Here is a 13,361-nt window from a genome sequence, read left to right on the forward strand (position 1 = left end):
GCAGCATCCACATGGAAAGGTGGCCAGCCTTCCACTTGAAGACTCCTCTCTCTTATAGGAAACTGCCGTATGCCAAGCCAGGCCATTGGTCCATTTCACTCAGCACTGTCTAGAGCAGGGAGCAGAACCACTTTTGGCCCACGGACCAAATTCCATTCAAAGACACACTTGGAAGCATGTTCCTGGGGGAGAAGGCCAAAGGCAAGGTGGGGAGGTAGAAATAGCCACAAATACCAGCCAGGTTTGCCATCACACTCTTACTGCCAGCAAGGAGCTATGTCTTCAGAGAGGCATTGTAAACAGGGTGTGGGGGAACACTGTGCAAAAGTTGGGATACCATCAAAGGATTAGCGGTTGCTGGAATGGGGGGGGGGACAGAGGGGTGGTCTTGCGGGCAAACCTGGAGGTCTGACTTTCTCTAGATGTTTCTCTCTAAAGGTTCTGATAGGCATATTCCCAGGTCCTACCTGGAGATGCCAGAAATTCAAGCTAGGACCTTCCACAAGCGGGGCATGAAATATTATGGCCCATTACAAATTAGGGCTTCCTTCCAAACCAGATGATTTGCTTCCAAATGCTAACTTGCCACCGACTGGCACTGGCATTGCACTTTTAGAGGGATCAATAGATTTCACATGCGTTCACTTATTACTGTTTTTATAGCAACCCTAAGGTAGGTGATGCTGGAGGAGACTCCTGCGAGTCCCTTGGACAGCAAGGTGATCAAACCGGTCAGTCCTAGAGGAGATCGACCCTGACTGCTCTTTAGAAGGCCAGATCCTGAAGATGAAACTCAAATACTTTGGCCACCTCATGAGAAGGAAGGACTCCCTGGAGAAGAACCTGATGCTGGGAACAATAGATGGCCAAAGAAGAAGGGGACGGCAGAGAATGAGGTGGCCGGATGGAGTCACTGAAGCAGTTGGTGTGAGCTTGAGTGGACTCCGGGGATGGTGGAGGACAGGAAGGCCTGGAGGAATGTTGTCCATGGGGTCGCGATGGGTTGGACATGACTTCGCAACTAGCAACAACAAAGGTAGGTGAATAATATTGCTTCACAGAAAGACTGAATAGGGAGCTTTCCCATCCAGCCACACACACACACACACACAATAAACAGCACTTCGCAAGCTCTGCCCAGAGGTAAGGTTTGAACTGAAGAATGCCTGGAATCAAGGCTAGTCTCAGCATCCATGCTAACCACTGAGGTGCGGTGGTGAGAAGTCTGAACTAGGGACCTGAGAGATCCAGGTTCAAGTCCCACTTAGCTATGAAACTCACAGGGTGACTTTGGGTCAGCCACAGACTATTAGCCAATCCTACCTCAAAGAGCTGTTGTTGTGAAGATGTTGTTGTGAGCTATGTCAGCCAACTTGGTTTCCTCACAAGATGAAAAAGATGCAATTTGAATGCAATGTGATAATAACCAGTTCAGTTTAAATACTGGCTCTGCTTTTACAAGCCTCCAAATAGCCACTGGCCACATCATAATGTTACAGGAGTTGTCTTGCTATTTATCTTTGGCTTAACAAAAGCTAGGAGCAAATTACAAGAGTTGTCACATTAACATCTGAGAGGCAAGCATCCTGAGCCCATCGAGTTTCCAAGCCTGCAAACATGAGCCTTGTTTGTACACGCACAACTGTGCAGCAGCACATGGGGTGGGAGGAAGGAATATCGTATCTCTCCTGTGTAAAGGCAAGCAGAGACCTTTTACCTCGTTCTCCTGGATATCCATCTCGGCCTGGTTGACCGGGCATTCCAACTTCTCCTCTTTCTCCTTTCATGCCAGGGGGCCCAGGTAGACCTGGAGGCCCAGGCTCGCCAACCTTCACCTTGTCCTCCCAGATGGGAACAGGCTTCCGGGAATGCTCATGGATGAAGGAGTCAAACTTCAGCACATGAGCTGAAGGGTAAGAAAAGGAAAGAAATAAGACCCTAAGAAGGTCCATGATGGATCAGACGCAAAGGCCTGTCTAGTGCAGGATGCCACCCACTGTAGGCAACCCGCAAGCAGGTCATGTATGCAATACCAGCTTCCTATCCGTGTTCCCCAGGCATATCATTCTGATGCCAGAGGTACTAAGAAGCCATCAGAACTGTAGCCTTGGATGGCCTTCTCCGTGAATTTCTCCAGTCCCCTGTTAAAGCCACGCAAATTGGTGCGCAGCATCACAGCTAGATGAAGTGGACCTCCTTTGGGTTCTGGTATAATGGGAGAGGGAATTGTGCCTGCTTTCCCACTTTCTCTACCCTATGCGTCAGTCTTTATTCCTCAACCAAGTTTCTCCTCAAAAGTCTTGTTTTCCTCAAAGGGAGCTGCTCCTCATCATTTTAGCGGCCTCATTTTTTGTCACAGCCAGATCTATGCATTCTCACTGTTAGTGCAGAATCTCCCTTCCCTTCTGAGCTACAGAGTAACTTTTGAGGAAATTGCAGTCTGTGTGCATTGCACTGACATGAGCCAGGCAAATGCAAGTTTCTGCAATGAACACACAAAGCCAGAAGGGGTGGATTCTGCTGAAGGCACGCAATTCACACATTCCAGAATTAAAACTTCTCTGGAGAAAGACATACTTAGGTGAATTCAGCTTCTTGGGGAGAGTACGACTCCAGGTGTAACTCTGGCATGGCAGGGAAAGTGCTTCACCTATGAAACCCTTCAGTTTAATCTGGTCTGGGTCCAGAGCAGAATGGCTTTCATGCAAGGCTCCCACATCAGTGTGGAGAGATCCATGACTGGGGAGGATCCTGCTAATTTCAGCAACCTCACAATGTAGCAACAGAGGTCCACCTGCTCACAGAAGGGATGCTCCCTTGAGATGCAGGTTTATTATTCCAGCCGATGGAGAGGTTGTACTTACACTGAATCAGGCGCTCACAGGCCTGATGGACTAGGTGATAGATTGTAGTTAAGGACTGTGCCTCACCCTGAGGGGAAGAGAGGATTAAAAAGCGCTCTATACACAAGGCAAACGTAGCACAGGACCAACCCAGAGGCAGAAAGTAATTTGCTAGCTCCGGCTCCAGCAACAGGAAGAAGGTGAGCTACAAAGAACCTGTCATGTGTTTCATTCATTACGGTTTCAGCCAGCATAAAAATCCCAGAGTTTAGTAGCATTCTTTCTTGTGGAAGGGGGAAGAGAATATATCTATGCATATAGCTGCATAAATATGCATGGCTAATATATGGCTAATGGTAAATTAGGGGAACATTTGGCATCACCCCACCCCCAAATGAATTTGGCGTCTTTTTGAAAAGATAGCTTTCAGAGCAGAAGGGGTAGCCTGCTCTTTCTGAACATCTGAATTGGTTCTGCTCACAGAATGTGTCATAACTAAATCCTCTCTTTTTCTAAAGACCCATGAAAGACCGAAGGTGTGTCTCCTTGGGAAATTTGAAAGATTCCTGACAGTGGGAGAGATCAGACATTACCTTCTACTTGGAATGAATTTTTGTATGCGTTTTAAATATGTTTGAAATGGAAAGGTAACATTTACTATCTCTATGCTCTATCTTTTTTTTATTGTAACCTACAGTGCACATAAGAAATGGAATGGCCTGGAGAAGGAAAGAGAATGTAGAAAACAGCACAGCTAAATGGCAGATGATATTTCAGGGAGAACAGGGAAGAAATAGCTTGAGTGTCATTGAAAAGAATGAAGAATTTCATCCCTTGGTCTGACAAGGGCCACCCATTCTGGGAATATTGCAAAGACTTAGCATTTAATGCTCCTGGTACAAACAAAATACGCACATTTCTATTTAAGGAAGAATGTGCAGGTCAAGCAGTATTTTGTACTGATCCACTGGGAAAGAGAGTGAGTGCCTATGAAGAACGTAAGAGTCCATCCAGACCAGCACTCCACTCACGTGGGGGCAAACCAGCTGCCCACAGGGTCCCTCCGGCAGGACGGGTGCAAGACCTCCTCCTGCCCAGCTCCCCAGCAACTGGTGTGTGCAGCCGTGGATAGCCAAAATGGGAATTGTGTGAATTCTGGCCACAATTTGCATGAATTCAAGTAAGGATTTAAGCAAACTGAGACCAAGCTTTTGCAAATCTCCTAGGCTTGAGAGAGAGGGGGGCGGGAGAGGAGAGGAGAGGAGAGGAGAGGAGAGGAGAGGAATTGCATCCCAGTTTAAAAACAGAAGCTGTGAAAAACCCATGGCTTGGACCACGTTTGGTTCCCCAGTTGGTGAGGTGTCAAAAGCCAACCAAGCACAAGCACCGTGAGTTCCGTGAGTTTCTCAGTGTCATCCATTCCTTCTGTGCATCCAGCTGCCATTAGATTGTCCTGCACACTTCTGACATTCCTGTGTCACCTCCAGACCCAACTCTTCCTGCACGCTTTCCCTGAAGTCTGCCCCAGTCAGCCACGCTCTGTAGCATACAGTAGAACGTACAGCTTTATCGTGCTCTGTATCTTTATGATTAGCTTTGTGGTGATACAGTATTGTTTTGATGGCCGGAGGCTGTACGTTCATTGCTTTGAAGACACTTTTAAGAAAGTGGCATTTAGATTTGAGGGATGAAGCACAGAAATAAACAAGTCAGAACTTAGTAAGGCAGAAGTGCAGTTTGCACGTCCCCCAGCACCTGCCACATGCAGTAGACATTCCGCCCACCAAAGAAGCGGAGATGGGTGATAGTGCCCATCTCAGAAACCCTCAGTCTTTCATACAGACACTCCACCCTTATTGCTTTCCTGGAAATCTCTCCCCATGCCCTTCCACAGCTCGCCTCATTTGGCAGGGTCTCCTGACTCTCTGTAGGGGTTTCTCGGGTCTGGAGGTGCTCCCACAGGGAGAAGGAGGCGGGGAAGTCCACTTCCATCAACACAGAAAGAAGCTGCATCAAACCCAATATTTGTACAATCTCCTCCACCAATGGATGGACGCAGACAAGGCAGGGTTTTCATTAGCATTAAGTATCACACAATGAATCATATATATTTATTTCCAACCTTTATCTCTTTATCTCTCATCCTCTGAACTTTGGCAAGGCCAACGGGCTAATTTAAAACATCAGTAATTCCTTCCAGTTAGTCCCACAAATTGCTTTAAGGCAAGAGAAAATCTCAGCACAATTGCATCCATAGATGGATTCTGAAGAGACTTCTGAGGATTATAATAAGGGAAACAAATATGGCTCTTCTGATGCATTAGATCTGAATAGGTAGGGAATGCTTAGTTCCACTGGGAGTTACTTTATAATTGAAGAACCATACTCTGATAGAAGTGACATGCAACTATTATCTATTGATCTATCCTGTGGCTAATATCAAAGTAATCAAAATGCAGAAAACAATTTGAAAATAAGTACTGTTATCATCCAGAATAGCTCATAGGATCATGAAAATTAATTCCTGGATTAAACAGTGTGATTTTTAAAGATGCAGCCTTCACAGAAAATTAAACAAAAAGTGGGCAAGGTGTCCAGGACATAAACATGAAAAATGCTTTTGCATCACAAAGACATCAGAAAGCAAACACTAATGAAATGTTGGTGAACTTGACAGAAAGCTTTCTACCTGGTCCTGGTAATACCTGCAGAGAGAATCTAGCAAAAGTTTAAAACCCAGTCAGTCAAAAATGGATGCTCAGCTTACCTTGAAGCAATTGTAAGAAGCTGAGGAATACATGTCTTCCAGATCTCTCCCCTGCTGGGTTGGACTACTATTCCTATCACCCCACTGGCCATGCTGAGCATGGGTAATAGGCATTATAATCTAACACGTCTGGAGGACACTAAATTGGAGAAGGTGCTAGCAGTCTCATTCCATTCTCAAAAATGTCTGAATTTTGGTGACTTTGAAGTCAGATCTATCACAAATAGATACCGGAAAAATATTGGAGGTGGTGGAGGAACATCCATACTGAGTGGTCTTGAACATCTATACTTTTCAAAAATTGAAAACCCACTCAGCAGAAAACATTTTCTCAGTTTGGTAGTCATAATTTTGTAAGATCTAATATCTGGGAAAAAAATATCTTTCCTGGGCCTGAAACATGTACCACATCCTTCGGAAAGGAATTAGTTGACTCAAGGTCTGTGTTAGCACAAACAGTGAGAGAATTTGTCACTTTCTCATTTTCCAGTCTTTTGTTTCATTTGCCCTGAACTTTGAGAATTTTTCTACTGTTCAGTTTAGCTTTTTTCTTCTGAATGCTGAGATTTGTTTTTAAAGGTCTGCATAATAATTTGTGACTTTTTCTGCACATTTCTCTAAATACATGGATTTTTATGCAGTTTCCCCAAAACACTACATTGCAGGAAGTGTTCCTAAAATAACTCATTTTATTTTCACTAATATACATTTTTTATTGGAAAACCACATTGAAAAATCCATAGATGTAAAATTTGAAGGATAATTATGCTTTGGTCCATGTATTGCGTCAAACTAGCAAAATTAGATAAGTTCACATTAAAATGTAAACTGAATTAATTTCAACCCCATCCCTAGCTAGCAGTAAAGGAAGAGATGCAGGTCTCTGATAATTTCATTCTTGTTTGCAAATCATGAGAACACATTCTGCTTGCAGCACTGAACACGAGCACGAGCAGGAATGCAACCCCGGGGAAATTTTCATAGTTTTCCGGACTGTGGGCAATGCTAATTTTTGATCAGGGAAAAATGCACTGCCAAGAACTGCTCGTGTTCAAATGGGGTGAAGCAAGACAGGACAAAATCTGAAACACCTCACTGAGCTCAAATATTGCAAATCCCCCCATCCCTAAAGTGAGAGAAGGGGACGCTGGGAAATTGCACTGCAGTTTCTGAGGGGTTAAAAGCCAATTACGGTGATGGTGATGGTGGAACCAGCCAATTGCAAACTTTGATACCAACTCCTGATATAGTCACAGTGTATCCTACACTAGTTTAGTGTAGCTTTCTTGGAAGTGCTGGAAGGAGGAGGAGGAGGAGGGGGGGAGGGGGAGGAGAAGACCACCACCAAAGCGACTCACTTTCTCTCCTCTCTCTCCTTTTGGACCAGGCAGCCCCTGCAGAAGAAAACAAGGCAAAAGGCAATTATTATTGCTGCTTGCTTCTGTTACTCTTCAGAAAAAAATCATGCAGAACTCACACAAGCCCCTAGAGGTGGATGCCAAAGTGGGTTCAAAGTTTTCCATAAGTTTTTACTCCATAAGTGGTATTTCTTCTTTGGGGCATTGATGACCATTCTGCAAAGGCTTCTGGGGTGAGAACTCTTAGTCCAAAGTATAACTGAAGCCTTTATATAGCACAATTTGGACAATGACATTTTGCAAAAAATAAATAGGCAAATGTACATTGCTAAGCACGTCCAATCTGATTTAGTTAGTGCCTGCATATGAGACCACTTAGGAATACTCAGAGCATCATCTTGATGGAAAAACAACAGACTATATACCTCCAAGCCCCCATTCATGGACAGTTAAACAGTTGTTCATGCACTGTGCAACCATGAATCCACATAGCAACTGCCAAAGCTGACAACAGATTGGTCTTCTGTACACATGAAGTAATTCTAACTTTTTGGTTTGTTTTTACTCTCGAGTTTGCATGGTTTTATATTGTTTTTATGGTTGCTCGGTACATTGCACAAGTACTCTCCTTGCAGAATGCATCTCAGAACTTCAGAGGTAAATGAAGCAGATCTCTGTGCTTGCCAACGCACAATTAAATCACATCGCTGTGCTCCTAAGTGCGGGATGATACACAAGAGCATAACAAATGCAGACTCTGATGAGGATACAGATGCACAATGGAGGAAATCTCACAACTGTGAAAAATGGCAGGGCCAATCTTGCAGGCAAGGGCTCTTTCCTCATCAGGTTGCTTTGACCTGCAGCCTGCCACATCCCCGTGGCCTGGGGCAGGTAACTACGTGCTGGTTGCCCTGAGCTGAAAACGCCAGGCTTTGAATACAGTCAGCGCTGAATGAAGAGCAGAGACTTACAGTCGGTCCAACCTCTCCGGGGGGACCCTTCTCCCCAGCGCTTCCTCGGGCACCTGCTATGCCTTGGAAACCCTGCAGACAGGAATGAAGAGCCGCAACTGTGGAAGAGGTCAGGCGATGCACTTTCAACACTGCTTGACACTCCGGGGAAATCAGGGAAATGAATTTGAAAAAGCACCAGGGCAGTAATTAGGCCTCCCAGGTTCCTATCAGTGGCCCAAGCAGCCAGGAAAATATTAAGGCTACATGGTGCATGATGAGTCAGGCTTGCTTCTTTTCCTACACAATTTAGGGGTAGGTTGCTAGGTCACAACTGTATATCCAAGAATGGTACTATTGGCTGTTTTATCTCTTTCTGTTTTCAATGCCTTTGTTGCACAATCCAAGTATTTGTTCAGATTCCCTCCCTCTCTCACACACACACTTTTTCTTTTTAGTCTATCTTCTCCTTTGCTATTTCTTTGATCTTTTTCTCTTCTCTCCCACTCTTTTCCATTTTGCTTCTGATTCTTTTCTTCTCTCTCTTCCTCACCCTTCCTTGTCTCTGTCTTTCTTCTAGGAGAACAACTTTACAGGATTGTTGTGAGGATAAAAAGGGAGGTGAGAATATCCAGAGACACTCCTCTTCAAAAGGCCAAAATAAAGATGCCTTTACAAAACAAGACCATCATACTATAAAGACAGTCAGCTGCCAATTATGTTTGTATACCATGGCTTGTTGCTAAGTATAACTAAAATAAAATAAACGCTTCAGAGATAAGCTTCGGGTTATGCTAGTGAGGATGAGATAGCTGGAAATTCTTTGTATGTTATATATGCATATTTTTTAAGTCTTGTTGTCAACAAAATGTTGACAAGAAAAACATGGGGTGTTTAAAAGCAACAAGCACAAATGCTTTTAAAATGCATGAATTTATATTTTTTCAATTTATTCTGGTATATCACACTGGGCTTTTAAAACTGGCTCGGTTTCTTGACTCCTTGCTAGTGAGATGTCTTTGCTCCCCTCCCCGCACCCCATGTTCCCTTTACTTTGTACCCCTGCCTCATCTAATGGAAGAGAAACACCCCAAGAAACAGAGCCATGCTCTGGTGTCGGCTGGATGCAAATCTTGGCTTCCGGGAGATGCCCCTGGGATTGGGACCAGGTGGCTTTCTAGCTCTTGCGAAGTGGCTGCCAAAGGAAACTGTTACATTTGCCCATTGGTGATAAAAGCTTGAAGTGTGCTCTCCGTTTTTGCCTCTGCCTTCTAACCCACGGGAACTCGGTTCACTCTATTCCTGGGAGCAAGCCTTCAGCATGGAAATGCTCTATTGCACATGACTCACCCTCGGCCCTGGGGGTCCTGGAGGCCCAGCTGTGCCTTCGAGTCCTCGGACTCCCTGTAAACCAAGTCAAAACAGAAAGGGAAAGAGTAAGGATCAGGCAGGAGAGGGGTCCAAAATGCACTCAGCTTAAGGATGGATGAGTGCCTCCATTGGGGGCTCAAAACCAACCAGGGCTTTGATGAACAGTCTCCCTGAGGACTCAGGCAAGCTGGGGCCATTGCAACATTTGTACGGAATGATTGCAAAACAAGAACGCAACCAGTCAATCCCAGAGAATTATATGGCACCATCCCCCTCAGAAGAAAGAACCAAGCAACAGTACTTGGTTTGAACTCTCCATCTCAAAAAACATAGGATAATACTGCCAAAAGATAAAGGAAAAAAAAAAAAAAAAGATTCTGGTGGCATTTTTCAGTCTTCCCCAGCCTGTAACTGGATTTGAGTTATGACTTCCCACATCCCTGACCATTCTGGTTATGGAATTGAAATAAGACACCAGCAACTACATGGCAAAGTACAAAACACTTTGCTTGAAAATGACCAATCTTACCTCCCTTTTAGCAATGCAGGAGGATCAGGAACAAAAATCCATCTGATGGTCACCCTCTATCTGATTCCTCACATATCCACTTTAAACTGGTTACTTAGATCACCTGTGGGCATGGGGAGGAATTACCCTGCCCACTTTTTTACCTTTGATCCTTGAATTCCATCTTTCCCTGGAGCTCCCCGGGGACCCATCATGCCCTGCAAAGAGAACTGCTATTCAGAATTCTTCCCATGATGGAGCAATGCAGCTCATCCAGCCACTAATGGCCTCCTCCCTCATTAATCTGTCCAGTCCCCTTTTAAAGCCATCCAGATTGGTGGCCATGACCACTTCCCATGGTGGTGAATTCCACAATTTAACTATATGCAGTGTGAAGAAATATTTCCCTTGATCTGTCCTAAACTTTCCACCAATCAGTTTCATGGAATCACCCTCAGTTTGATTGTTACGGGAGAGGGAGAAAAATGTTTCCCTTGCTACTTTCTCCACACCGTGCATTATTTTAAACACCTCTTTCATGTCCCCTTTTACTTTCTTTTTTTCTAAGCGGATTAGTCTCAGTTGTTGTAGCCGTTCCTCATAGGATTGCTGTTCCAGCCCCTGATCATTTTGGTTGCCCTTCTCTGTACCTTTTCCACCTCAATAATGTCCTTTTTTTAGGTAAGGCAACCAGAACTGAGCATGATATTCCAAATGTGGCCGCACCCAAGATTTGTATAAGGGAAGTACAATTTCCTAATTATGCCTAGCAGGGAGTTTGCTTTCTTCCCAGGAGCTGAGCACCGGGTGAACATTTCCATCAAGCTGTCCATCCTACCCCAAGATCTCTTGCTCAGATCCCATCAGCATATACTTGAAGTTGGGTTCCCTCCGCAACATGCTTCAGACCTGCTTTCTTGAACTGCATTTGCCCTAAAGACTGAAGAGCAGGCCCCTCTTATGCATGAACGCACGGAAATAAGTCCTTTTCCTTTCTTCCAACAGTGCTACCTTGTCCTTTCCATTCTGAAGAATCTTGGAGAAGCGAGCAAGGAACTTGGGCTGTTGAGTTGTGTGAGTTTCCATTTCCATCGTGGGCCCTTCATCCTCGGTCAAGGTCAATGCAAGTTCTTTTTTCTTTCTCTTTAAAGTATCTTATCTATCGGTAAAATCTCCCTATTTTTTCCCTGACCTTCTAAAACAGCTCTGAGACTCCAGATAATTAATGTTTGCCAGACCCCAGTGCCAGAGAAGAAGGGGAATGCAAAGCCCATAAAAGGACTGCAAGGGGATATCCCTGTCAGAAGAATGGCCATTTCAAAGTGGAGCTAGAAAGGTGCCAGAGATGACGGAATACCTTGCTCAAAAAAAACCTCCATGCAATGATGCAGATCACTGGAAAACAAAGAAGTCAGAAGGTGTAAGTGGAGAAGTTACCTGCAACCCTGGGCTGCCATTGTCGCCTTTGTCTCCTTTGATGCCTGGGGGTCCCTTGAATTAGAATATAAGCACAACATTACAGAATATACATTTTGGTATATACTGTCCAGATTGTGGTTTTTCAGCTTCTCTGTCAAGCATGGACCATCCATTACTTCTTCCTCCTCTTCCCCAAAATTCATCTTTGGGGCAGTGGAGAAGGACGAGCTGGTAGCACCCCCTCCCAGGTCTCAGTTGAACAACTTTTCTGCTGAGCAGAAACAAAGCATGGAGCTTTGTGTTTCCTGCTGTGGATTCTGGGACTTGTAGGCCACATTCCAGTCCCCAGCAATGAAGACACTTGCTGATTAGAAAGAAAGAATAGAAAGTAACCACTGCCCATCTCCACCACGTTCCTTCTCCTGAAAAGCCAGTTTTAGGGTAGAGGAGTTAGACTTCTTTAAGCCTTAAGGGTGAATCAATTTCGGAGATACTTTTGGAAGCTGCATTGCAGAACGGAGCAGGTCAAGGGCAGGAGGAATGGGGCCAAAGTGCCAAACAGCACCCCCTCCATCCAGCATATATCAGCTTAATGCTCTTGGTGTCAATCACTAAGATTTAGGAGAGACATTTCAGCCTCTTAGAAAGGGGAACAGATTGTGCAAAAGCCAGGAAAAACAGTGGATGGAAGGCAGTAAAGGGGGGGAGAAGGCTGGAATCATCCAGGACTGAGGTTCCACAGCCTCTGGGGCAGGAGTAGGGGTGGCAACGGAGGGGTGGGCTCCATCAGAACTGGAGCTGCAGATGTGCTCATCGGCACATTTCATGCCGGAGAGCCCTGCTCTGCAGCAGGGTGTGTTAGCCAGAGGGAAAAGAAATAAACTGGCGTTACTTACAATGGGGCCCTGCACAGCCAGTCCCTGGGAACCTGGTGTCCCTTGCTGTCCCCCTGGACCTTCAGGTCCAACTTGCCCAGGTGGACCCGGCTCACCCTAGAGCCCCCCAAGGACAAGACAAAAGAGACGATATTAATCTGAATATCAGTATCTTCTAGATTCTCAAAATGCCAGCCCAAACCTTCTTTGCAAATGCCCAGCTCGGTAAAGATGCACCATAGGATAGAAATCAGCAAGCTGTTCAGATCTTATGATACTTGCAAATCAAATTCCAAACATCTGGAGTGTGTACGACATTTTACAACATTCCATACCCAAATCATCCTGCATTATTTGATGATAATGTGTTGGGAAGACAGATCTCAGTGCTGATCACTTCCTGTTATTCTGAACCTGAGGAAGTGTGCAGATCAGATAGGGAGAGGCATCATCCAAGATAAAGGCCTTGAAAAGTCAGATCCAATATTGCAACCTTTGAGCCAGTATTGTCTGGCAACCAGTGGAATGGATGTATTATTTTCCAGAGGTGTTTCTGCTTTTTTTCTCCACAAACCTTGTCCAAATTGCTGCATTAGGCAGGATGAAAGCCCTATTATTAAGTACAGAACCCACCAGACTTGTGGGGTTGGGATGAAACCCAGTGGAATTGGTCCCTCCAGAATTCGTAGACTTCTTGTGCTCAACCCAGTCTTGGAAACAAGCCAAACTGGAGGAAGTCTGCCAACGCTCACAAAATGGAGGCCATGCCACTGGCAACCCTCTCCCACGTTAGGTGCAGCTGCGCAGACAAAGGCTTCAGCTTGAGACGTGGAAGAGGGACGCTGCTTGTGCAGCAGGCGTGCAAATCTCGATTCCTGGTGCACAGTGAAGCAGTGCTGGATCCACTTACCAGAAGCTCAGACTCAGTGCCATGAGGAGGCAGGCTGGAGTATGGGGAGCTGAGCCGAGGGACTTCGATGGATTCCCACCCCCAGAATGGATTCCTCCGCATCCCTATGGAACAGCCTAACTTAGAACAGGGGTGCAGAAATGCCTTTATCCCAAGAGCTGATTTCTATGTCAGACAAATTCTCGCATGCTGCATTCCAGCAGTGGCTGGGGCCTGAGCGATGGGATCAGGCCCTCAAATAGTAGCGTATTTTAGTTTAAAGCTCTTCGTGCCAGGAGAGGCACTCAATGCTGTTGAACAGACCCGCATAAAAGACTAAAAGGCAGCAAAAAGGTGGTAGTCAGGAGAAAGAGGCCA

At 45.3% G+C, this 13,361-nt stretch overlaps 1 protein-coding gene across 1 annotated transcript in view; it reads right to left on the reverse strand.

The window, feature by feature from the left end:
- Positions 1-13,361, reverse strand: part of COL20A1 (collagen type XX alpha 1 chain) — a 116,534-nt gene that overhangs the window by 7,133 nt on the left and 96,040 nt on the right. The window contains exons 28-35 of the mRNA XM_044455152.1: positions 12,116-12,211; positions 11,238-11,291; positions 9,965-10,018; positions 9,272-9,325; positions 7,943-8,014; positions 6,969-7,004; positions 2,865-2,931; positions 1,718-1,906 (exon numbers count right to left, since the gene is read on the reverse strand). Of these exons, the coding sequence (XP_044311087.1) occupies positions 1,718-1,906; positions 2,865-2,931; positions 6,969-7,004; positions 7,943-8,014; positions 9,272-9,325; positions 9,965-10,018; positions 11,238-11,291; positions 12,116-12,211 (622 nt within the window). The remainder of the gene's footprint in view (positions 1-1,717; positions 1,907-2,864; positions 2,932-6,968; positions 7,005-7,942; positions 8,015-9,271; positions 9,326-9,964; positions 10,019-11,237; positions 11,292-12,115; positions 12,212-13,361) is intronic.

This window comes from Varanus komodoensis, unplaced genomic scaffold (genome assembly GCF_004798865.1).
Source record: "Varanus komodoensis strain SLA01 unplaced genomic scaffold, ASM479886v1 scaffold8, whole genome shotgun sequence".
Taxonomy (NCBI): Eukaryota; Metazoa; Chordata; class Lepidosauria; order Squamata; family Varanidae; genus Varanus; species Varanus komodoensis.